Source organism: Vicugna pacos, chromosome 4, assembly GCF_048564905.1.
Source record: "Vicugna pacos chromosome 4, VicPac4, whole genome shotgun sequence".
Lineage (NCBI taxonomy): Eukaryota > Metazoa > Chordata > Mammalia > Artiodactyla > Camelidae > Vicugna > Vicugna pacos.
This window is the reverse complement of record NC_132990.1, coordinates 32,078,337-32,103,500: the sequence shown is the minus strand read 5'-3', so window position 1 is coordinate 32,103,500 and position 25,164 is coordinate 32,078,337. Positions and strand designations below refer to the sequence as shown.

Sequence of the window (25,164 nt, the reverse complement as noted above, 5' to 3'; positions counted from 1 at the left end):
GCTCAGGGTTTTCCTCCCTTGGCTCTTAGGACCATTTCTTCTCTGCCTTCTTCTCTAGGCTCCTACCCCAGCTCTGCTCTCCAAGTCTGGGGGCATTCCTCAGAGTTCAGACCTTTCCTTTCTAATCTCTCTTTTTATACTCTCCCCCTCCTCAGAGAGTTAACTCTTCCCCCAATGTCAGCTAACATTTCCATACTAGAAATAACTTAGCTTTATCTCTAGTCTTGAATTGTGTACCAAACTCTAGACCTACATTTTTCTTGTCTTGCATTACTTAATGACTCAAATCCAACTCATTGTATTCCCTCTAAAAATCAGCTCTTGATCTTGTATTTCCTCCCGCTCTTCCACCCACCCCAAGGCATCAATTTTGTTTTGATAGTCTAGCCTCAAAACCAGTCAACTTGTTGCTTCTCTTTCTTTCCCATCTGGCTGATCACTTGCCAATCGTTTTGTCAGTGGTTGCCTCGATCAATTTATAGTTTCTCCTTCTTTTCCCTTTCTTTTTTTTTTTCTGACCCTAAACAGGGGCTTTACCAAACTTCTGGATGAATACCACCTAATGGAGTAGCTGGCCCCCAATTCCACTGTCCCTCATTATATGCTAAAAAACAACCCAAAAAACTCAGATTAAATTGTTGCCATAAAACCGGCCTCTGTACTCCGAAGATGGATTGAAACTTGGAGGCAGAGTTTGGGGAGGATTAGAAAAGAACAGCTTTATTGCTTCGCCAGGCAAAGGGGAGTCATAACAGGCTAATCCCTTAGAGACTGTGAGTCCCTCTTATAGAAAAAAACTGGGTGGAACAGAAAAGGTGATAACAATCAGGGCATTTTACAGGGTGCTGGTACATTGGTACATTTTCCTTAATCTCATGAATCTTTCTGACATCATGGGGGAACTGCAGAGGGTCTGTCCATTCTTCTGAGATTATTGGCCCATTATCTTCTTCCTGCTGCATAGCCTCTGGGTTAAAACTATTGTAAAGAATGTCAGGGAGAAGTTTGGGGGGGTCCTTCGCACAAAAGCAGTAAGGGAGAGAAAGCAAATTACAGGATTTCTTAGAAAGAATCAGCAGTTTTAGCATCAGGGAAGGTAGCTGTTTCCTACTTCTTTAGAATCTTCTTCAAACATCTTTGATGTTGTCACTCAGTTTCTCACTGTCACTGTCTCCTAGTGGCAGCTCTTCCTGGCATTAATCCCTTAACATTCTTGTTTCAATCTGTATTTCCAGCCAGGTTCATGCCCTGTGTGTTTGCACCTCTGAAACTTTGCTTTCTGGGCCATCTCAGTGCCCTCAAGAGTAGCTCCTCTCTGATTCCTACCAGTGTTTGAAAGGCTTATTTCAAATCCCTCTCATCTAGGAAGTCTCCCTTCCTCCACTCAGCTTCCATGGTTTTTGCATTTTCATGCAAAATATTTTTTTTCACATTTTTTTCTCTGTGATTTATCATAACATTTTGTGTATATTTCCCTGTGCTATACAGTGTAATCTTGTTTATCTATTCTACAATTTTAAAATCCCAGTCTATCCCTTCCCACCCTCTACCCCCCCCCGGTAACCACAAGTCTGTATTCTCTGTCCATGAGTCTATTTCTGTCCTGTATTTATGCTTTGTTTTTGTTTGTTTTTGTTTTTTAGATTCCACATATGAGCGATCTCATATGGTATTTTTCTTTCTCTTTCTGGCTTACTTCACTTAGAATGACATTCTCTAGGATCATCCATGTTGCTGCAAATGGCATTATGTTGTCGGTTTTTATGGCTGAGTAGTATTCCATTGTATAAATATACCACATCTTCTTTATCCAGTCACCTGTTGATGGACATTTAGGTTGTTTCCATGTTTTGGCTATTGTAAATAGTGCTGCTATGAACATTGGGGTGCAGGTGTCATCCTGAAGTAGATTTCCTTCTGGGTACAAGCCCAGGAGTGGGATTCCTGGGTCATATGGTAAGTCTATTCCTAGTCTTTTGAGGAATCTCCACACTGTTTTCCATAGTGGCTGCACCAAACTGCATTCCCACCAGCAGTGTAGGAGGGTTCCCCTTTCTCCACAGCCTCTCCAGCATTTGTCATTTTTGGATTTTTGAAAGACGGCCATTCTGACTGGTGTGAGGTGATACCTCATTGTAGTTTTGATTTGCATTTCTCTGATAATTAGTGATATTGAACATTTTTTCATGTGCTTTTTGATCATTTGTATGTCTTCCTTGGACAGTTGCTTGTTTAGGTCTTCTGCCCATTTTTGGATTGGGTTGTTTATTTTTTTCTTATTGAGTTGTATAAGCTGCTTATATATTTTGGAGATCAAGCCTTTGTCGGTTTCACTTGCAAAAATGTTCTCCCATTCCGTAGGTTTTCTTCTTGTTTTATTTCTGGTTTCCTTTGCTGTGCAGAAGCTTGTAAGTTTCATTAGGTCCCATTTGTTTATTCTTGCTTTTATTTCTTCTAGGAGAAAATTTTTGAAATGTATGTCAGATAATGTTTTGCCTATGTTTTCCTCTAGGAGGTTTATTGTATCTTGTCTTATGTTTAAGTCTTTAATCCATTTTGAGTTGATTTTTGTATGTGGTGTAAGGGTGTGTTCTAGCTTCACTGTTTTACATGCTGCTGTCCAGTTTTCCCAACACCATTTGCTGAAGAGACTGTCTTTATTCCATTGTATATTCTTGCCTCCTTTGTTGAAGATGAGTTGACCAAAAGTTTGTGGGTTCATTTCTGGGCTCTCTATTCTGTTCCATTGGTCTATATGTCTGTTTTTGTACCAATACCATGCTGTCTTGATGACTGTAGCTCTATAGTATTGTCTGAAGTCTGGGAGAGTTATTCCTCCAGCCTCTTTCTTTCTCTTCAGTAATGCTTTAGCAATTCTAGGTCTTTGATGGTTCCATATAAATTTTATTATGATTTGTTCTAATTCTGTGAAATATGTCCTGGGTAATTGGATAGGGATTGCATTAAATCTGTAGATTGCCTTGGGCAGTGTGACCATTTTAACAATATTGATTCTTCCAATCCAAGAGCATGGAATATCTTTCCATTTTTTAAAGTCTTCTTTAATTTCCTTCATCAATGGTTTATAGTTTTCTGTGTATAATTCTTTCGCCTCCTTGGTTAGATTTATTCCCAGATATTTTATTACTTTGGGTGCTATTTTAAAGGGGATTGTTTCTTTACTTTCTTTTTCTGTTGATTTATCGTTAGTGTAAAGAAAGGCAACTGATTTTTGAACATTAATTTTGTAACCTGCTACCTTGCTGAATTCTTCGATCAGCTCTAGTAGCTTTTTTGTGGACCTTTTAGGGTTTTCTATATATAGTAACATGTCGTCAGCATATAATGACACTTTTACCTCTTCTTTTCCAATTTGGATCCCTTTTATTTCTTTCTCTTGACTGATTGCTGTGGCTAGGACTTCCAGGACTATATTGAATAGGAGTGGTGATAGTGGGCATCCTTGTCTTGTCCCAGATTTTAGTGGGAAGCTTTTGAGTTTTTCACCGTTGAGAACTATGCTGGCTATAGGTTTGTCATATATAGCTTTTATTATGTTGAGATATGTTCCCTCTATACCCACTTTGGCGAGAGTTTTTATCATAAATGGGTGTTGAATTTTATCAAATGCTTTTTCTGCATCGATTGAGATGATCATGTGGTTTTTGTCCTTTCTCTTGTTGATGTGATGTATTACATTGATTGATTTGCGTATGTTGAACCAGCCTTGTGTCCCTGGGATGAACCCCACTTGGTCATGATGTATAATCTTTTTTATGTGTTGTTGGATTCTATTTGCTAAAATTTTGGTGAGGATTTTGGCGTCTTTGTTCATCAGTGATATTGGCCTATAATTCTCTTTTTTTGTAGTGTCTTTGCCTGGTTTTGGTATCAGGGTGATGGTGGCTTCATAGAATGAGTTTGGGAGTATTCCCTCCTTTTCAATTGTCTGGAAGAGTTTGAGAAGGACTGGTATGAGTTCTTCTTTGTATGTTTGGTAGAATTCCCCAGTGAAGCCATCCGGTCCTGGACTTTTATTTGTAGGGAGGTTTTTAATTGCTATTTCTATTTCCTTTCTAGTGATCGGATTGTTCAAGTGTTCAGTTTCTTCTTGATTCAGTTTTGGTGGACAGTATGTTTCCAGAAACTTGTCCATCTCCTCTAGGTTATCCAGTTTGGTTCCATATAGTTTTTCATAATATTCTTGTATGATATTCTGTATTTCTATTTTGTTTGTTGTAATTTCTCCATTTTCCTTTCTTATTTTGCTAATTTGTGCTGTCTCTTTTTTCTTCTTTGTGAGGTTGGCCAGAGGTTTGTCGATTTTATTTACTTTTTCAAAAAACCAGCTTTTGGTTTGGTTGATTTTTTCTATGGTCTTGTTAATCTCTATTGTATTTAATTCCTCTCTGATCTTTATTATTTCCTTCCTTCTGCTGCTTTTTGGGGCTTTTTGTTCTTCTTTTTCTAATTGATTCAGGTGGTGGGTTAACTTGTTTATTTGAGATTGTTCTTCTTTTTTGAGGAAGGCCTGTATTGCTATAAACTTCCCTCTTAGCACTGCCTTTGCTGTGTCCCATAGGTTTTGAGTGGTTGTGCTTTCATTATCATTTGTCTCAAGGTATTTTTTAATTTCAGCTTTGATTTCCTCATTGATCCATTGTTTTTTCAATAACATATTATTTAATCTCCATGCTTTTCTTTTTTTCTCCTTTGTTTCTCTGTTGTTGATTTCCAGTTTCATGGCATTGTGGTCAGTAAAGATGCTTGAGATAATTTCTATCTTCTTAAATTTGTTGAGGTTTCTTTTGTGTCCAAGTACATGATCGATCCTGGAAAATGTTCCATGTGCACTTGAAAAGAATGTATATTCTATTTTTGGGGGGTGTAATGCTCTGAAAATATCCACCAAATCTAGTTTTTCTATTGTAGTATTTAATTTCTCTGTTGCCTTGTTTATTTTCTGTCTGGAAGATCTGTCTAGTGATGTTAATGCAGTGTTAAAATCTCCAACTATGATTGTATTCCCATCAATATCGCCCTTTATCTCTGTTAGTAATTCTTGTATGTACTTAGGTGCTCCTATATTGGGTGCATATATATTAACGAGTGTAATGTCTTCATCTTGTATCGCTCCTTTAATCATTATAAAATGTCCCTCTTTATCTTTCTTTATGGCCTTTGTTTTAAAGTCTATTTTGTCTGAAATCAGTACTGCAACACCTGCTTTTTTGGCTTTTCCATTTGCATGGAATATCCTTTTCCATCCTTTCACTCTCAATCTATATGTGTCCTTCTCCCTAAAGTGGGTCTCTTGTATGCAGCATATTGAAGGTTCTTGCTTTATTATCCACTCTGCCACTCTATGTCTTTTGACTGGAGCATTTAGTCCATTAACATTTACAGTAATTAATGATAGATGTGTGTTTATTGCCATTTTGAACTTATCTTTGCAGTTGAATTGGTATATCCTCTTTGTTCCTTTCTCATGCAAAATATTTTACACCACTTCTTACTGTTTTTCATGTGTATAAACTTTAACCTTCTGACTATGTTTATAATGTCTTTAAGGGCACGAATCCTTTCTTAGATGAATCCTTCTATTAATTCTCCACAGTCTAATACAAAGACTTGCAAAAATGGGAGCTCAGTGTTTATTGACCAAAAAAGTTAAGGTGCAATATGAATTTAAGTTAAATTAAGGTAAATTTGAATTTAATTTAAAATGACTAGAATAGCATCTTAAGGCTACAGATAGTCTATATATGCCTCAGATGGTTTAGAGATTGAATAATTACGCTGAAAGTTTACTGATCCCCCTCTAAAAACAGAGCCACTGTTGCTAAGATTCCCTAAAAGCGTAAATGCCTGTAGGTAATAAAAGTGTGAATGCAAGCTGTAGGTAAGACAATAGGGTGTGGTAGGGCCTGGGGCAAACTCTGCATTATTTGCCAAAGGCATTCAAACCCAAATTACTTTAAAACATTGCTAATTAAAATTCTTCTTTTAGACATTTGGCTTCAAAAACAGTGATTAATTCAGGTATTTAAAATCAGCTTGGTGTGTGTTTACCTAGGTCTTCATGGATACCCAGGACTATGCTAGACAGTTGAGGAGGAGAAGTCAAAAGAGTTAAGACTGTTCAGCCAGGAATAGAGTGTTACACAAACATGATCCTTTATGCTGGTTATTATTACACAAAGAAATTATTTGCTAGGATCCTTGAGACATTTCCTTAAAGTATTTATGCCTTGCTTATTCTAGAGACTAGAGAATTCTTGAAAGCATTGGTTCTGCTGGTCTTATTTACCTCTGCATACCAGCGCTTGGCACATAGAAAATAGTAAATGTTTTGAGTAAAAGAAAGAAAGAAAGAATTAAAACTTCTGTAAATTATTGTAAAATCATAAATTTCATCTATCAGTTCACAAGTAGATGTCAGGAGGTAGGTGAAATGGTAAGAAACTGGGCCTGAAGCAACCAGAAAGTGAACCTGCTGGCACCTACAGTGATTTTTGATCTTCTTGCAAATTTTGCTTGGAAAAGTTTTCCTGCTTACATTTTCTGCTGACAAATTTCTCCTCAGAATTTACAGAAATTTTCTGGATTTTTTTTGGAAATACAGTATGATTGAATACAACTGATACTAGTCTCTTTTATATAGAAATAAGCCAAACAAGATCTAAACATCTACTAAGCAGAAAGTTAAACATAAACTATTAAATACAGGGTAGACAAGAAGTACTCTGAGAGGTACAGCAGTTCTGCAGACATTTACTTAGGAGGCACAGGGGAAAATTCATGAAGGAGGTGACCCTGAGTGAGTCTTAAAGACTAGGTAGACTTTACCTGGTGAGATCTTCATGGGTTAGTGAAAGGAGTGGTCATATTAGGAATCCATGGGAATTTTGGACCAAAGATCATCAGTCACCACCATGAGTAATAATGACAATGAATGTGAAGAACACTTTGCCATTTGCAAAGTATTTGTCACATACTCCTCCCAATATCACCATGTTCGAAGGGCCATTTATATTTATGGCTCATGGACCACGGGAGCCTGATTTAGTCATTCAACAAATATTAATGAGGACCCACCATGTATCAGGGGCTATTTGAGGGACCAGCGACATAGTAAGCAACAAAAACAGAAATTCCTGCCCTTGGGGAGCTTAATCTTCACAGGCAGGTAGAGAAACAGAAGAAAAAGAACAGAAGAAGCAGAGAAGCAAAAGCAAAAACAGAAGAAGTAGAAAGAGGAGGAGAAAGAGAAGGAGGATGAGGAAGAGGAGGAGGGAGGAGGAGAAGGAGCAGGAAAATGTCCACTGAGGTAGGAACCTTCCACTTGATGGTTTCCATAAACTCAGGAAGCAGTCTCCAGGTCTGCTTCTCCCTAGGTGAGGGAAGTGGCTGACCTACCCAATGTCACATTTCTGGCTACTGGCTCTGCTACAACCTAGGCAACAAAGTTTATGCAGCACCCCACATTGTTTTGTGTTCCTAATAACAGAGTGCCTAAATTATCAGAAGTTTAGCTTTTTATCTATGTACACATACATATATGTACACATTTATAAGTTGAAGTTCATTAATTATCTCCATGATGTCATTTCCACTCACTTTCTTAAATGCCTTTTAGAGGAAAGGAGTAAAAGACCTTAGCTGGAATAAGTCAAGTCTTATGTATCTTAACTTCATCTTAAACGTTGTGATCGATAGTTACTGATAGGCCAGTAATACTTGTGGTAGTTAGAAATGGAATCACGCTTTAATTCTTAAAAAAGAAAAATGTTCATGGTTCATCAAAAATCTTGGTATGTTACACACTTGAGTGTTACCTAACATGGGGAAATCAAATGGTTGAGACTGGTTGTTTAGGGCCACTAGTTGCATAGATGGTACACGGAAGGGACCTTGGAAATCACCTAGTTCACCCCTTTTTTTGCAGAGCCGAGAGTGAGTTCCTAGGACATTAGGGAACAAAGACTGGAACTCCTGTCTCCTGATAGCTACCTTAGAACTCCGTCTTACCATGCCACCAAGAGAAGCAGCTTTTCCAGTGACCTGAGTGAGAGCAGAGATGGGACAGCAATTTGAACAGGACTTTCCACAAATCTAACAAGAATAGCTTTTGCTTCTTCTCACTCTCAAGCCTAATCATTTCCTGACTTAGAAGGCCCTTCTTGACTACTCCTGGAGCCAGTAGAAAATGTTCTATGCCGTTCTGCTCCATTTCAGATCACGACTTGACATCAACACTTACAACATGTTCACAGGCAGAATTACCAAGAATTACCCAGAAATTCATTAAGAATTATCTAGAAATTAAGGAATTCAGCTAAACTGATCATTTGATTAAAAACTTCTTTTTCCACCCACATTCCAAAGTATTTATTAGAAGCCAGCTTGCCTGATATAAAGTTAGCGGCAATGAGCAACCTCAACTTCATGGGAAGGCTGGCAAACACAACCATGTACATAAGGGATGTACAATTAAGATGAAAATGAACAGCTGACCAGGTATAGATAGTAAGATATTTATGTCCAAAACAAAGGTGAATATTAAAAGGGGAGACTAGAGAGGGAGCGTGGTTGTTTGAACATGTTCATTGTATCATGGAGAAGAGGCAACACGGTGCTCATTTAGCCAAAGGAGTGCCTTACACATGACTGCTCTGTAAATGATGCATTGAGTTAATTAACTTTGGCAATGCACTCCATAAATTTTCTAAGTAAATTCTTTCAGGCCTTGCCTATCTGAATATTAATAGTTCATACTTCCCTAACATTAAAGCTTCAAGAACCTGCTTCTTCAGAAAACGTGGTTCTTCTAAGGAAACCAGAGGGCAGGGGTCTTATCCAGATTGTCTAATGTTTTGAGAGAGGTTGGTGAGGAGCTTGAGATACCTGTGGAAACATTCTTCTGGGAGACAACTTTGTAAATAATTTTACTGTTAAAAAGGGATCACTTTCTGCCTCTTGTGGAAACTCTTGCTTCAACATGCACCCTTTGCTTATTAAACAATTCCAGAGATGATGCCTTCCCACCCCATTAGTGGCCCATTCTGTTGTGAGTGGTTCCATTCAATGGAAAGTTCTTATTTGGGGCCAAAATAAACAACCAAGTTAAGGTTTCTGTTTCTCTGATAGGGAGTGGAGTCAACTGGGAGCCAGTACTCCTCAGATTCCTGCATATGATGCTAAGCTCTTGTGCATGTAAGCACTCATTCACTTGTCCATTCAGCACACAGTTAAAAGGACCTAATATAGGGCAGTCCACCCTTTATATCTGCAGGATTCCGCAACCCTACATATAGGGCCAACTGTACTATCAATTTTACATAAGGCACTTGAGCATCGGCAGATTTTGGTATCTTCAGAGGATCCTGGAACCAATACCCTGCAGATACCAAGGCAGACTGTACAAAGAACTCTTGTTCTAGCCTAGGAAAACAGAAGTGTAATAAATCAACATACCAGTAATGAGTTAAGTGCTTCACTATAGGGGTGAGTAGTAGGTACAATTGAGGCAGAAGCACCCTAAGTTAGTTAGAAAAGAGTTATTCACTTCTGTTGAATGCATGAGAACATAAGGCTACTTAAGGTACAATACAGTTTTTTAAACTCAAGAAGAAATTGAGAGAGAGGAAAAATAAGATTAAAAAAATAAGATTAGACATAGAAGATTAGAATTCTCAAAGCACCTGTGAGGCCCTAGTCATGGAAAGTGCATGTATTACTCTGTGACTGAGGCAGAAGGTGGTAGGTCAGGGAAGTTTTGTGCACTGCACTAAGAACTTTACCTTGTAAATAGTGGGAGCTGCTGAAGTCTTTTAAGCAGGAGTGACATGGTCAGATTCGATTATTCAGCGTTCAAGAGATTGTTCTGCCTGCTAGGTAAAGGGATAGTTCACTCAACAAATACTAATCAAGTGCCTACTTATTGCCAGACACTGTTCTGGGGACTGAAGACATAGTCATAAGCAAACAGATGAAGATCCCTGCACTTTTAGTGATTATATTCTAATGGAAGATGGCAGGTAATAATACAATAAACAGGTAGGTTATATAGCATGTTAGATGGTAATGAAAGCTTTGGAAAAGAGAGACAGAAAATGGAAACTGGGAATGCTGGATGAGTGGTGCTATTGCAATTTTCCATAAGGTCATCTCACTAAAAAGAGTTAAGTGTCCAGGCATATGGATGAGCACATTAGCAGCAAGATCCATCCTTGAATGGATGGATCTGGGGAAGAAGCCAGATCCTGGAAGCAGGCTTAGGGCCATTTGGGCAGGAAATTCCAGCATCCCAAGGACCCAGATTGTGGGGATGGTGGAGAGAGATCACGGGCTCTAGATGACACCTCTCAGCCCTGTGAACACTTCACACTGCATGAAAGGCATGAGCACACTGGGATCCTCTAAATCACAGGAGAGCTCAGGACAGAGGCCCCTCTTACTCTCAGTGAAATACTGAGCTATCAAAAGGTTTTAAGAAGACATGGATTTTTAAAGAATTGCTCTGGCTCCTGTGTTGAGAATCAACTGTAGGAAGGCAAGGTTACAATCACCATGACAGGTGATAATGTCTTAGGTTGATATGAAAGCAGTGAGAAGTGGTCAGATTCTGGATATGTTTCAAAGAAAGGCCTACAGGATTTGTTAATGAACCAGATGCAGGTGAGAGAAAACAGGAGTTAAGGATGACACCAAGGTTTGTGTCCTCCACTTTGGTAAGAGGAGGATGGAGTAGAAAGAAGCAAGACTAGAAGGTAAAAATGGCAGTGAGGAGGCTCTGCTATGGTATAATGAGAAATGGTGGGAAGCTGCATTAAGGTGATGGCAGTGGAGTGGTGGAAGGAAGAGGCATAATCCAAGAAGTATCCAGGAAGTAGAATTAACAGGTGTGGGAGAATGGACTGGATGTTAAGATGAGAGATGAGTAGGTTTAAGATGACCCCCAAGATTCTGCCTTGAAGCAGAAGTTATTATTGTTGGCACTATAGGAAAATGGGACACAAAGAGTTTTCATAACTGTCCAAGGTGTTAGAGGCTAATAATTTATAGACCCAGGATTTGAACACAGATGCATCTGACTTTAGAACCTGTGCTCTTAACTGTTGCATGGGACACATTATCCCTAGAAGAAAGAAGGTTGCTTGTTGGAAAGTACCTTTATGAAAGTGTCTGTCTCTCAACTGGCTCAAGGAGGCAGTGTGCAAGGAAAGTCCCCTTGGATGGGCAAGGAAGAAAGGGAAGTTAAAACCAGTGGTGAGTGAACTTGGAGTCTTTTCTGTTGCCAGACCACATGTTACATGCTATCCTTTTGTATTCTAGAATTTAAAATGCTGGGCAAGGCTGCAGGTGCAGCTTAAGATGGTATCTTTTTTATACATATTTTTATTTTCAACAAGGAAGAGGGTTTTCAAGTCTAGCTAAGTTGTGTCTAGAGCATTGCCCAGTGGAAAGCACTTGATTCTGTTCCCAGTTGTTACCTGCTATAATATCTCCCTCCCTAAACTAAGAATACAGCCCACCTCAATTCCCTTCTAGCTACTGCCCCATTTCTCCTGTAGCACTCTTCCCTGAGTTGCCTATATTCTGTTGTCTCCACATCCTTACCTCCTATTGTCCCTCGAGTCCACACAGGCATTCATCTGCACCAAACCCACTGGTACCATGCTTACCAAGGTCATCCATGACCTTCATACTGCTAAATTTAGCTCTCAGGAGCTGGCTCAACTGATCACTTTCTCCTTCTAGTACTATGTTTTAAACTCTAGATTTTATTATTGTTTAGGTACGGTGAGGCCAACAGATCAGGAGGTGAGTGCCATTGAAAAAATAATTTGTTATACTCATAGATTCCAAGAGAAAAGGGCATGCCATACCACAGGGAGCCACACAGGTAAATATCAGGGTCACATGGGAGGCACTGGGAGAAGGTGGGGAAGTAGCTAGGAGCCTTTACTGTGGCTTCCACAGGAACGAATAGGGCTAGTTTGAATAATTTCAGCAGACTCTGGGGGGATAGGAGCTGTCCCTTATTGTCTAGTATCTGGCCCTGGGGTGATTAGGGCAAATAGGTAGTGGCCCAGAGTGTGAGAGCCTAGTAAGGAGGTGATTGAAGATAGGGCTTTGGAATGGTTGACTTGCATATGAAAGGCGCACTTGAGGGTGAGTTGTTTACTATTTCTAGGAATTGGGTACTCTTGAGGGGGCAGTCCCTCCACAGTCAACAAGGCTCCAGAAGTCAAATGAGAATACAGAAAATAAAAGAGATGATTCATTTGCCTTTATACCCTGCCTCTCAGTTTTCTTTGCTAGTACCCTCCCTCTCAAAGATCCATAAATGTTAGAATGACCCACATCTCAGTCCTTTTGACACTTTCTCTTCCTTATCTCTCTTTAGATGACATCGTGCAGCACCATGGCATTAGTAACACTTATACGTTGATGATTCCCAAATTTATATCTCTGCCCCAAACTCTGGACTACCAGTTATTCAATTGCCTACTAAACATCTTCAATGTGGATACCTAATAGGCATCTCAAACCAAACATATTCCAAATACAAATCTTGATTTCTGCTCCCTAATCTGTTAGTCTTCTCCATTTTAATAAATAGTATCTCCATTGCCCTAGAGACTCAAGCCCCAAACCTAGAAATTTTTCTAGATTTCTTTACTTTTGTCAAACTACCCTTCCAACCTGTCAACAATTCCTGTCAAATCTCTGAAAATATAGAAGTCTTAAATAAATGGAAAGACACACTGCATTCATGGATTGAAAGACTTCATATTATTAAGATGGCTATATTCTCCAGTGTTTAAGTTCAATTGATTTTTGGTGAGGATGCTAAGAGAATTCAATGGACAAGGAATAATCTTTTCAACAAATTGTGCAGCAGCAACTGGATGTCCACATGCAAAAGAATGAATCTGGAGCCGTACCTCCCACCATATGTAAAAATTAACTCAAACTAGATCAAATACCTAAATATAAGAACTAAAGCTATAAAATTCTCTGAAGAAAACATAGATGTAAATCTTTGTGACCTTGGATTAGGCAATGATTTCTTAGTGATGACACCTAAAGCAAAAGCAATTTAAAGAGAAAATAGACAAATTGGCCTTCATCAGAATTAATTTATGCTTTAAAATTAAATTAAAACATTTGTGCTTCAAAGAACACTATCAAGAAACTGCAAAAACAATCACAGGGTGGGAGAAAGTAATTGCAAATCGTACATTTGCTAAACAGTTTGGCAGTTTCTCAAAAAGTAAAACAGAGTTACCATTTAATGAAGCAGTTCCACTCCTATGTATATACCCAAGAGATTCAAAAATATATCTACACAAAAACTGGTACCTGAGTGTCACAGTAGCATTATTCGTAATAGCCAACAAGTGGAAACAACTCAAATGTCCATCAATTGCTGAATGAATAAACAAGATGTGGTGTATTCATACATGGAATATTATTCAGTCATAAAAAGGAATATACTACTGATAATGTTTCACAGTACAGATCAATCTTGAAAATAATATGCTCACTGAAAGAAGCTAGACACAAAAGACCACATATTGTATAATTCCATTTATATGAAACATCCAGAATAAGTAAATTATAGAGATAGAAAGGAGATCCGTGATTGCCTGGGGCTGGGGGAAGAGGAAGAGGAATTGGGGAGTTTCTGCTAGTGAGTATTGGGTTACTTTTTGGAATAATGAAAATGATCCAAAATTAGGTACTGGTGTGGGTTGCATAATTCTGTGAATATACTGAAAACCACTGAATTGTACCATTGAATCATCTGTGTCTTAAATATATCTATGTGCACACACCCACAGTCCTCTATTGTACGTCAGTCATACTCCGATAAAGCTGTTAAGAATTTAATACATTTAAAGGACCAAGAAAAAATGTTTAAAAATAAAAAACCATCAACAGACCACTTCTTACCTCCACCAGCCCCACCATTCTAACCCAAACTATCATCTCTGCAAAAACATTCCTTACTATCATTCTGCTTCTAATCTTGCTCATCCCACTCTCCTTCACAACAGTGGTCTATTGTCTACACCAAAATTGAGTCCTCTTTTAAAAATGTAAAATGAGATCATGTCATTCTCCTGATCCAAATCCTCCACTGACTTTCCACTATACACAGAGCAGTTCTGCTTTTACCTGATTTAGATGTATGGCTCCAATTGATTTCCCCTTGGAGAAATGATTCTATGGCTGATAAAATTTTGAAAGCCTGTTTGAAGGAAAAAAAGCTGACAGTGGTATACCCTGTCCCTTTTGCCTTCAATCTCTAGAAGTCCCTGGGTGGAAAAGCTGAGCAAAGGTGGAAGCACAGGAGTTGAAACAGGACCAAGGTTTGGCAGCTACTCAGTGGAGCCAGTTCTCTGCTCTCCCTGTCTACACGTCTTAATGACAAATAGTTCAAGTAACGGGCACATTCAATCATAGCACTGTAAAGAGCTTGACTGCTTTACCTGCTCAGTCAGTTCCCAAGTTTTTGCTGAGAATCTAATTCTGTTCTATTGAACACTATCTAGTGTCTGGCTCCCAGAGTTCCAGTGCAGCTGGAAAAGGTGATGTGTATCCTTCATTTGACAAACAAGATTGGTTTTCAAGGGCCTACTGCTGAAACTATGGAAGGCTTCATGGGAGAGACAAAGAGGTGCAGATAACCACCAGTATGGGTAACTCATGAGGACTGGTTCATATTTAGAAACAGTTGTTAGAGAAGGAAGAAGTGCTTCTAATTTGGATCGAGAGGAGGCCTCGCTTCTTCTTACCCTATCTCCTCTCTTCTCTAAGTGATCAAACCTTAACTTCTCTTCCCGGCTCTACTCCATCACGGTCCACTGCCTCCCCAAAAGATTTGTTTACGAGTCATTTTCTTGTTTTCAAGAGTGAGCAAATGACCAAATCATGAGACCCAGCAAACTGCAGGTGGCTCTGAGACTTTCAATTGTCTGTTTCAGATCCAGTACAGAACATGTTCCTCCTCCTGCTAATTCTGAGCCTGGAAATGCAGCTTCATCAGACAGCAGGTAAGAAAGGATAAAGGGAGGGGACTGAGAAAGAGGAACAGGTAATGACCTTCAGCTGAAACCAAGGACGAGACTGTGGTCCTCAGGCTGAAGGCTTTGCGAGAGGCAGTGTGATTTCTGGTTAAGCACAGCCAAAAGAATGGTGCCCAGGGTGGCTTTTGTATATCCGTGTCCATGTCTTACAGACACAGGGACTGAGAATATTGGCCCATCTATCCCCACTGTCCAATAATGGTAGTGACAAGAAGTCAGGACCACTCAGACCGTGCACCTCTGAACTGACACAAGAGGGCATGGGTGGAGTGTCCTGAAAGGTGAGATGCCACACAGCTGTCCCCTTCTCTTCTGGCAGGGACAGTGAGGAGACAAAGGTCAGGGGGACACCTTCTCTTTTAAAAAGCAACATCAGCAGCCTTTGGTCGTTCACACATTAATGTGGATTACTTGAATTGGAAAGTCAGAATCTTCTTGTGTCTAAATGAATAATGAACCTTAAGGTTATGCCTTTGGATTTTGAAGAAAGGTGTTCTACTGGAGAGTGTAGGGCAGGGAGGAAAGCAATTTCAAGAGTTTTGCGTTTCTGGGGAAAGCAGTTCATAGACCATTCACGTGTGCAGTCAGGACCATGAGTGAATTACACTGGGAGAATACCAGTAGGTAAGAGAGGAAGACAGGCGGATACAGGGGATTAGGTCCTCTATGATAGCAGCCCTGATTCCATGGGAAGTCATCCAGCATTCCACCTTTGATTGAGAAAAAGTGCCTTCTTTGGCACAGATAACTTTTTGAAAAGCTTTTCCCTCCCTTCCAGGTGGTCCCAATTACTCTCTACCCAGTCATGTTCCTCTCCCTCCCTTGGGCTGCCCAATCTGGACTGGTACTAGGACATCGACTTGGGGTCATCCATGGAGAACATCCCTATATTCTGCGTACTTCAGCCCTGCCTTTGCAGTGGTAGTTAAAGGAACACTTGATGTGTCCTTTCTACTGGACCCTGCCCAGCTGGGATTTTAGAGACATATGAAATTAACTCTTTCCTTGTACGTTCTGTGGATGCTCTACAGTGTTATCTATAATATAAGTTAAAGTTTGAAGTGAAAAACTATCAGAAAACATTTTCATTTTGTTTTTCAAATATTTATTTTTAAATTGACATGAATTAAAATTTTACTGTTTTTCATAAAAGCATCCATGAGTTTTGACAAATGTGTAGTCACACAGCCACCACCACAGTCAAGGCCCAGACAGTTCTATCACCAAACAAAAAATCCTCCCCCAACTTCTAAGCCCAGGTACCCACTTATCTAGTCTCTATCCTATAGCTTTAACTTTTCCAGAATGTCAGGTAAATGGGATCATTTATTAAATACTCTTTTTGTCTGGGTTCTTTCCACTTAGCATAATGCACTTGAGATTTATCCATATTGTTGTATGAAGCAATAGTTCACTCCTTTTTGCTGTTGAGTAGTGTTCTACTGTCTGTTTGTACCACATTTTGTTTATTCATTACCCAGTTGAGGGACTTTTGGGTTGTTTCTTATTTTTGGCAATTACAAACAAAGTTGCTACAAACATTTGTATATAGGTTTTTGTGGAAGCATATGTTTTCATTTCACTTGGGTGAAAACCTAGGAGTGGGATTGCTGAGTCATATGGTAAGTATATATTTAACTTTGTAAGAAACCATCAAACCGTTCATAGTCTGTATACCATTTTTGCATTCCTGCCAGCAAAGTATGAGAGTTCCAATTGCTCCACATCTTTGACAGTACTTGGTATTGACATTGTCATTTTCTCTTTTTAAGTCACTCTAATAGATGTGTAGAAGTGTCTCACTGTGGTTGAATTCGCCTTTTCCTAATATCGGTGATGATAAACATATTTTCACATACCTATTGCCCGTCTATATATCTTCTTTGCTGAAGTGCGTATCAGATCATTTGGCCATTTTTAACTGGGTTATTTATTTTCTTATGGCTAAGTTTTGAGAGTTCTTTATATAGTCTGCATACAAATTCTTCATCAGCTATGTGTTATGCAAATTTTTTCATCTTTTCCTTCTCTTAGCAGTGTGTTTTGCAGAGCAAAGATTTTAATTTTGATAATATCCAATTAATCAATTTTTTTCTTTTATGGATTGTCATATCTAAGAACTCTTGTGCCTAACCTAAGACTTAAAGATTTTCTTCCAAACATTTTCAGTTGTACACCTTACATTTAGGCTTACAACTCATCTTGAGTTGATTTTTATATAAGGTTAAGTTTTGTTTGTTTATTTGTTTGTTTGCTTGTGGACATCCAGTTGCTCCAGCCCCAGTCCCATTTTTTCACTTGTTGAAAAGACTATCTTTTCTCCATTGAATGGCCTTTGCACCTTTGTCAGAAATCACTTGGCCATATTTGTGTGGGTCTATTTCTGGCTTCTCCATTCTGTTCTATTGCTCTTTGTGGATATCTTTTCACATTAATCACACTCTTTTATTACTGTAGCATTACATTTCATTTTTTTCTTATATTTCCATTTCAAAACCTAAGGACATGTTATAATCCAGACACACTTAAGGGAAAATATTTTTGTATTTTGTCATGTCTTGGAAGAAAAAGTAACCCCAATCTTATATCTTTCATTTGTGTTTTTATGTTTTTCTTTTTTTGTCCTCCAGAAATGAATAAAACCCAGGAGGCACGACCAGGGTGTTGCTTGAGGTCACTCTGGGGCAGGGACCACACCCTGAGTCACTCCACTTAGCCTATAATCAGCCTCCAAATCTACTTCTGCTGACCCCTGAGGTATACACAGCAGGAGAATCTAGTTGGGGAAAGGATTTCTGAGATGAGATGTCTCCATGCAGTATTCCTACAAAGAGAAGTGCATGAGTTAGGTGCCCAGAGCAGGCATCTGTCCTGAACCAGGAACTGGAGTTTTCTGAAAACTGTGGCTGTGTAAAGCAGTCCCCTGCCCCTACCCTGGTCCTACCCTCACCTGTCAAGTACTAAGGTAGGAAGTCTGAAAACTCTTAAGCTTCTATTGCTAGATGGGGGGAAAAAAGTATAAAATTAGCTTGAGAGAAAGTTACCTCGGGAGGTAATGCAAATAACTTGTTTTGTGTTTCCTGGAGATGTGACGGCTCCAACTAATGCCTTGATTGCAAAGAAAAAGCAAAGTTCCCTAAAGAACTTTGAAAAATGCTCCAACATTACTCAAGCCAGCTATTTTAATCTGTTTAAAGGACCTGCATGTATGAATTTTTCAAGCTTTGGCCAAGTCCTTTACCCTTTAATTTAGTCAAGTTGACCAAATGAATGTTTTGTTTGCTTAATTTCTGTCGTGGAAAATTTCAGTTTTCTCCTTTGGTAACATCAGGAAATCAATGCTAGGTTGAAGCTTAATTTAATAACCATGTAACATGAAATAAAAAAAAACAAATGTCTTTTCCTTAGTATAAAGCTGCAAAGTATATCTATTTCATTCATGAATGGAGCATGTACATGCCAGTGGATATATGGTCATATCTCTAGAGTTGTTAGAAGTACAAGCTCTCAAGACACAGAGATATGAATTGGAATTCCAACTCTGTGAGCTCCCACTCTTTGACCTTAGGCAAGTTGTATCACTTCTTTAAGCCTCAGTTTCCCTATCTGTAGAATGGGGGTAATGACCCCTACCTTGCAGAGTTTGGAGAACATCAAATAAGATGATGATGTAAACTTTAGCCCAGTGTCTGATTCATTGTGTTTAATAAATATTAAGTATTACTCTACTTCCCAGTAACAATCCAAATGCAAACTAGTGTTATCATTCTGCTTATCAAATGTTAATGTGCATGTGAATCACCCCATTTTGTTAGAAAGTAGATTCTGCTTCTCTAGGTCTGGGGCAGGGAATGCAATTCTACCTGCCTCCCAGGAATTGTAGGAATGCTGAATGGAGACGTCACATTTCTCCCAGAGGAAACTGAGGACAACACTCTGAAAGGCAGGATGATAAGATGTTTGCAAGGGCAGGTGTTTTGGATTTGTCTAACAAATGGTTTCTCATTGTTCTGTGCACATTAGAAGTTCCCAGTGAAATTAAAAAAAATTGATGTTGACCTCAGTTTTAAAGGATCCAAAGTGGGGCCTAGGCATTGGTGTTTTAAAAGCCTCCCAGGTGATTCCAATGATGGCTAAGATTGAAGCCCTCTGCTTAGTGATTCTACTGTGCAGCCAAGCTTGAAAAAAACCTCTTCACAGAATTGTTTGCAAGAGTGTTTTGATTTCCTCTGTAATTTACAGTGAGAATATTTTAGGATTTCGAAAGTATATTGCATCTCCTAAACTTGTCATTTTATATTGGGTAATCAAGCTTAAAGTTTTGCATATCTCAGAAGCTTTAATTGGGACAAACTTAGACCAAATAACAACTAATGTTCTAGTTATTCTGAGCTACTCAGATACATGATTCATGTTTGCCAATTTTTCTCTCCTCTTGTGAACATTAGCTGAAAAATGTCACCTGCCTGAAAGGTAGCACACTTTTTGCCTCCAACCCCTCTACACACACACTCTGTACAAGGCAGAGGCAGAGGGGAAAAGCAAGGATAAAGTGGATTTTTGTTAAAGGCCCAGACAGTGAAGAGGGGAGTTCTGCTGTATGCTATGGGGAGTTCCAGAGGAAGTTACAGCCACTCCCTCTCATGAGAAGAAAGTGTAAGTGTGGTAAATAAATTTGTTAAATAAATTTGATAGGGACTACACTCAGAGTCTTCTGATTCTTGCTAAATCTCAGACTCAGCAAGTAACCTTCCTCACAAGCCCCATTTCTCTTCCTTGTTTCTTGTTTTATCTTGTGCAATAAAATAAGAGAAGGAAGTACTATGTGGAGAGTAAAAGCAGTGTAAATTCTTGAACCTGGCACATAGAAGATGGTTAATATATATTTGACAGATGAATAAATAAGTATTACTCTTCAGGCAGGGTGGACTTGGTATCAGGCAGCTCTGTCTTAGTTATAAGGGAACTTAATAACTCAAGTATTTGGAGATGATTCCTGTCATAAAGGAATCTACCTTTAAGAGCATCCTCTTATGGAGACTTGGGGTAAGAGTTATTACAAGTGTTCAGTGGATTCCACTTTGTGGGAAATTTGGAAGCATGACATCTTTTTTCTCCACACCATCCCAGAGTCTTCTATACCTGGCCTAGCAAATGCAGATGTGATTGGAATTGTTTTATACAGAAGCACTCATGTTATAGCCCTGCCCCCATCCCCATTCTGCCCGAAAGAATACTGGGCAGATGTGAACTCCTTTCTGCACCATAGATATCTGTTAGAAAGGCACATTAATGTTCTCATTGTTAAAACAGGAGTTGGAGGCAAGATATAAACTTGTCAGTCACTTTCAATAAATCTCAAGCCTATATTACACTATCACATGTGCTGTGTAGTGATTAAGAATGCCAGTTTGTGCAGTTTGGTGCAAGTTGCAGTTTGATGAGAGGAAAACAGAAGTGAACATGGGTAGACTTGTCCTTTTGTTTTTACTGCCTCTCCCTCTTTCTGTCATTTATATGTTAAACCCTGAACTGGAATTTAGTATGTGCTAGGCACTGGAGATACCAAAAACAAACTCAACCTGGTCATTGCCTTCAAGGACTTGCAAGATGATACGAGGAAAAACTCGAGTCAGAAGAGAATTGCAATGTGAATCATTCAAGCCACTGAAAACCCCCGAACTACTTATACTGTGAATCTGTTGTCCAGGGTGGTCAGAATACCACTTTCCCAAGAATTAAAGCATGGTACAAAAGAAAGGAACCAGTGTTTGCTGACCACATACTGCCTGCCAGAACAAGGTGCTTCACATGTGCCATTCTGTCTAGTTTTCACCACAATATTGAGAGGCAGATATTAACCTTGTACCTTTTTGGGTTTTTTTTTAACATTTTTTTATTGAGTTGTATCATTTTACAATGTTGTGTCAAATTCCAGTGTAGAGCACAATTTTTCAGTTATACATGTACATACATATATTTATTGTCACATTCTTTTTCACTGTGAGCTACCACAAGATCTTGTATATATTTCCCTGTGCTATACAGTATAATCTTATTTATCTATTCTGCATATGCCTGTCAGTATCTACAAATTTTGAACTCCCAGTCTGTCCCTTCCCACCCCGCTCCTCCTTGTACTTTTACAGATAAAAGAGGCTGAGACTCATAGCAGTTAAATGACATGATTAAGATCAAAGGATTCATAATCCTTTTTTTTTTCTTTTTAATGGAGGTACTGGGGATTGAACCCAGGACCTTGGGCATGCTAAGCATGCACTCTAACACTGAGCTATACCCACCTGCCCCAGCAAGGGCTCATAATCTTGGTACAGTCAGAATTTGAACCTAGGTTCATCTGTCACTAAATCCCAAGCTCTTTCCGTACGTACCATGTTTTGTATGAAAATGACTCCTCAAATCGCATATTCTTAGAAGCCATCCCCAATGGCTGTTTTGACTGATTAAATGAGTGGATTAATGAAGCAAGCCCTCCTGAAGATAATTTGATCTAATCTTCTGTCACAATTCAGAAGCTTCTTCGAGATCTTGCTCACTTAGTCATAATGATTTTCCATTCATTAACGATGAAAGCAGCATCACTTTGTACAGTTTCTCACAATTTAATCTTGCACACACTACCTTCATTACTTTTGCTGTGTTCGACTGCTCTGTGTGCTGTTGTTTTTATAGAATTCTTTAACTCAACTAAGCTTTTATCTTTTGAACAAAACAGTATACCCCTGTGGTGAATGGAAACCCAGTATCACTGGTACTGGTAAAGAGAGAGTATGAGTAAAAATAAATGTAGTGAAAGTAAAGTGGTTTTATTAAATTCTACCAGATTATTATTAACATCTGCCTGAGAGCTTCCTGTTTTACTAAAAGGAAAAATAGCCATTGTTAGGGATGTGAGAGGCTAGTTGCAAATTATATGTAATTTGAGGGACTGAAATAGAATTGAAGAGGGTATGAATTCCTCTTCGAATAATCCAACTCCCTTTAGGCCTTGGTTCTGCCATGTTTAAAATTATTTTGCATAATTCTAAAGCTGTGTGACATTTTGGGGTCACTGTTTCAAAAACTACAGATTTTTAAGTCAGGTATCCGACTGGCTCTGAAGTTTGACTTTACTTGACTGTATGTCCTGGAGCAAACCTCTTTGACCAAGTTTCCTCAGCTGTAAAACAGTAATGATAATATATATTTTATGATTGCATTTTCAGTATTAAATGATATAGATAAAAAGCCTGTGACAGTGGCTCACATACAGTAGGTATACGCTAAATATTAGTCCCAATCTTTCTTTCCTTTTGTTGATATAAAAGATGCTTCCACAGTGGGCTTGTATGATGTGGTGGTGGGTAAGGGCACTTGTGTTGCTAGTGGATGTAACCGGTGTCCAGGTTCTTGTTCCATACCAGAAAGAATTCAGAGACAAGACTCATAGGTTAAGAAAGTGAAGCAGGGATTTTTAAGGGATGGATAGTACACTCTCAAGGGGAGAGCGGGCAGGCTCAGGTGAGCGGCTGCCCTGAATTTCTTTGGCAAGTTGGTTACATAGAGAGTAAAAATGAGTGGGCAGAATATTCATTGGGGAGGGAAGGATTTGGGGTCATATTCCCTGATTTTTAATCCCAACTCCACCTTCCCAAAGGGAGGAGGCATTTTTGTCCTTATTTCTTCTGGATCAGAAGTGTTATGGTGTCGGTGCATGTTGGGTACTTCTAGTCTGCAAGGCTGACTTTATTGTGATGAGCGCATGATGAGCAAAAGGTTACATTTGGACACTGAAGAGTCCTGCCTTTCCTCATCTTTCTTTGTAGGCCTCCAGGCCTCTCCACCCCAAAAGGTATGATTGCTTATCAGCCCAAAGTTTCCTGCTTTTTTTCCTCTGCCCAGGGACCCCTCGTGCTTATATAATGTATGGTTTCCTGAATTTGGTCTGTGCCCCTCCTTTCTGCCCAATTCCTACCATTTGGTCTATGTCCCTCTTTCTCTGCTCATATCTAGCTATCTGCCTGCTCTAACACTTCGACTTGGCAATACCTGGGTCTGATCCTGGTTGTGCAATCTTGGGCAAGTTGCTTAACCTTTCTGTGCCTCAGTTTCATTTTCTAAAAAGAAAATGGCCCTACTTCACTGGCTTCCTGGGAAGACAAAAGGGATCATGTGTTAGCAGAGGCCTGACACGTAGTAAGAACTCAACAAGTGATAATTGTTATTCCTGTCACTGATGAGAGAAGGTAGAATTTGGCAAGGCACGATGTAATTTGATCCATATGAAGAAAATGTGCCTGGATAATAGGTGGCAGAAGGGCAGTCAGCCACACAGGTGGGGAGTGTTGAGAGGAGAGAACTACCTCAGAGCAGCAGATCAAAAATTCCAGTCTTGGCCAGAACAGATTGGACAAAGGAGAAAAAGGAACCTCCACAAATGCCGAGATACTGACAGGTATCTCCTGAGAAGCAGGGTGGGATGGGTCTCCTTTGCTCCCATGCTATGCAGAACTGAAATGTAAAGGCAAACAATGGGAGAATGTCTTATTTTCTTTTCAGCTTTATTCACAGTGACAGTCCCAAAGGAAATGTACACCGTAGACTACGGCAGCAACGTGACCTTGGAGTGTGATTTTGACACTGGAGGTGACATGGAACTTAGAGATTTAAAAGCCAGTTTGCAAAAGGTGGAAAATGATACAACTTTGCTCAGTGAAAGAGCCACTTTGCTGGAGGAGCAGCTGCCCCTGGGGAAGGCCTTGTTCCACATCCCCCGAGTTCAAGTGAGGGATGCAGGGCAGTATCTCTGTCTGATCATCTACGGGATCGCCTGGGACTACAAGTACCTGACTCTGAAAGTCAAAGGTGAGTAGTTTCAGGCACTGGAATCCATGGAGGCATCTCTCCAACACAGGCCCTGCATTAGCTGCAAGTAACAGGAGCACACTAAAGGTAGCTAAGGCAAAACTGGGAGAATGCCTACGGCTACCTCAGAGAAAACAAAAGCACCTGCTCAGAAATATTTCTTGACATCTGAGTATAAAGCAGCAGGGGTGAGGGTAAACAGAGGTGGAAGGAATAAAATGGGTCTAGAGGAAGCCAGGAAGATAAGCCCCTGAAAAGTGGGAGGGGACCAAAGATTCACAGTTCTCCCAAGGAACAACACTGACTTGATTATTAAGCTACTCTTTAGAAGTCCAGAGTTTTTAAAACCATGCTTTGCCATCCATTAACAGATTAAAATATCAATTTTGTGAGTAGCAACCAGGTGGGTGTTTTTTTTAATCAATAAAATGAACAGCTTGATGAAATAGAACATATCAGAGAGCATCACATAGTAGGGCTGAGTGTTGTTTCATGAAACTCAAATTATTTTAGAAGTGTGTGTGCATCTTGCCTTATGGTGTAAAAATTTTTTTCTCACTCAGATACAATCTGAAAAGTTTGGAAAATACTACTCTAATCTGAGCCTCATCTATTGCACATGAAACAGCCGAAGCCCCAAGAAATAAAACAGGTGGCCTGAGGGAGCCAGTTAAACCAATAGCTATCCCCATTTCTCTGGGTTCAGGGCTCACCTCTCCACCACAGCATGAGCCATGAACCCAAATCTGAAGGGAGTCTTTAAGTTCTTATTGTTCTGGGAAAGGTCATTTTGGGAAAGGCGTATGACAATTACCAAAGAATAGATTTGGCTCTGTTCATTGGCTTGTGTTTTTCAGCCTTCGTTGACTGTTCTGAGTTAAACTGTGCCAGTTTTTCTCTGTTCCCTCCCCACCCTACCCACTAGGTCTCAGGGCTCTGTTCTTTGTTCTGGAGGGTCTGTGGATTTTGGTTCCTAAAGACCACTGGTCTTGACAGCAATGGTGTGACTTTATGATCTGCTGTAAAGAAGAACAAACGAGTAATTAGACACAAGGATAAATGTTTTCACCTGTGACCTTGGGCCGGTTATTTTACCTTTCATAATCTCACATTTTTCTTACCTGTAGGATAGCAATAGTATTATCTACCAAATAGGACTTTTGTAAAAGTTAAAAGAAATAGTGAACATAAATAACCG

At 39.4% G+C, this 25,164-nt stretch overlaps 1 protein-coding gene across 2 annotated transcripts in view; it reads left to right on the top strand.

Annotated features, from left to right (window-relative positions):
• Positions 1-25,164, top strand: part of PDCD1LG2 (programmed cell death 1 ligand 2) — an 88,984-nt gene that overhangs the window by 30,379 nt on the left and 33,441 nt on the right. For both annotated transcript variants that reach the window (XM_072959490.1, XM_015242610.3), the window contains 2 exons: positions 15,000-15,068; positions 23,661-23,966. In XM_072959490.1, the coding sequence (XP_072815591.1) occupies positions 15,000-15,068; positions 23,661-23,966 (375 nt within the window). The remainder of the gene's footprint in view (positions 1-14,999; positions 15,069-23,660; positions 23,967-25,164) is intronic.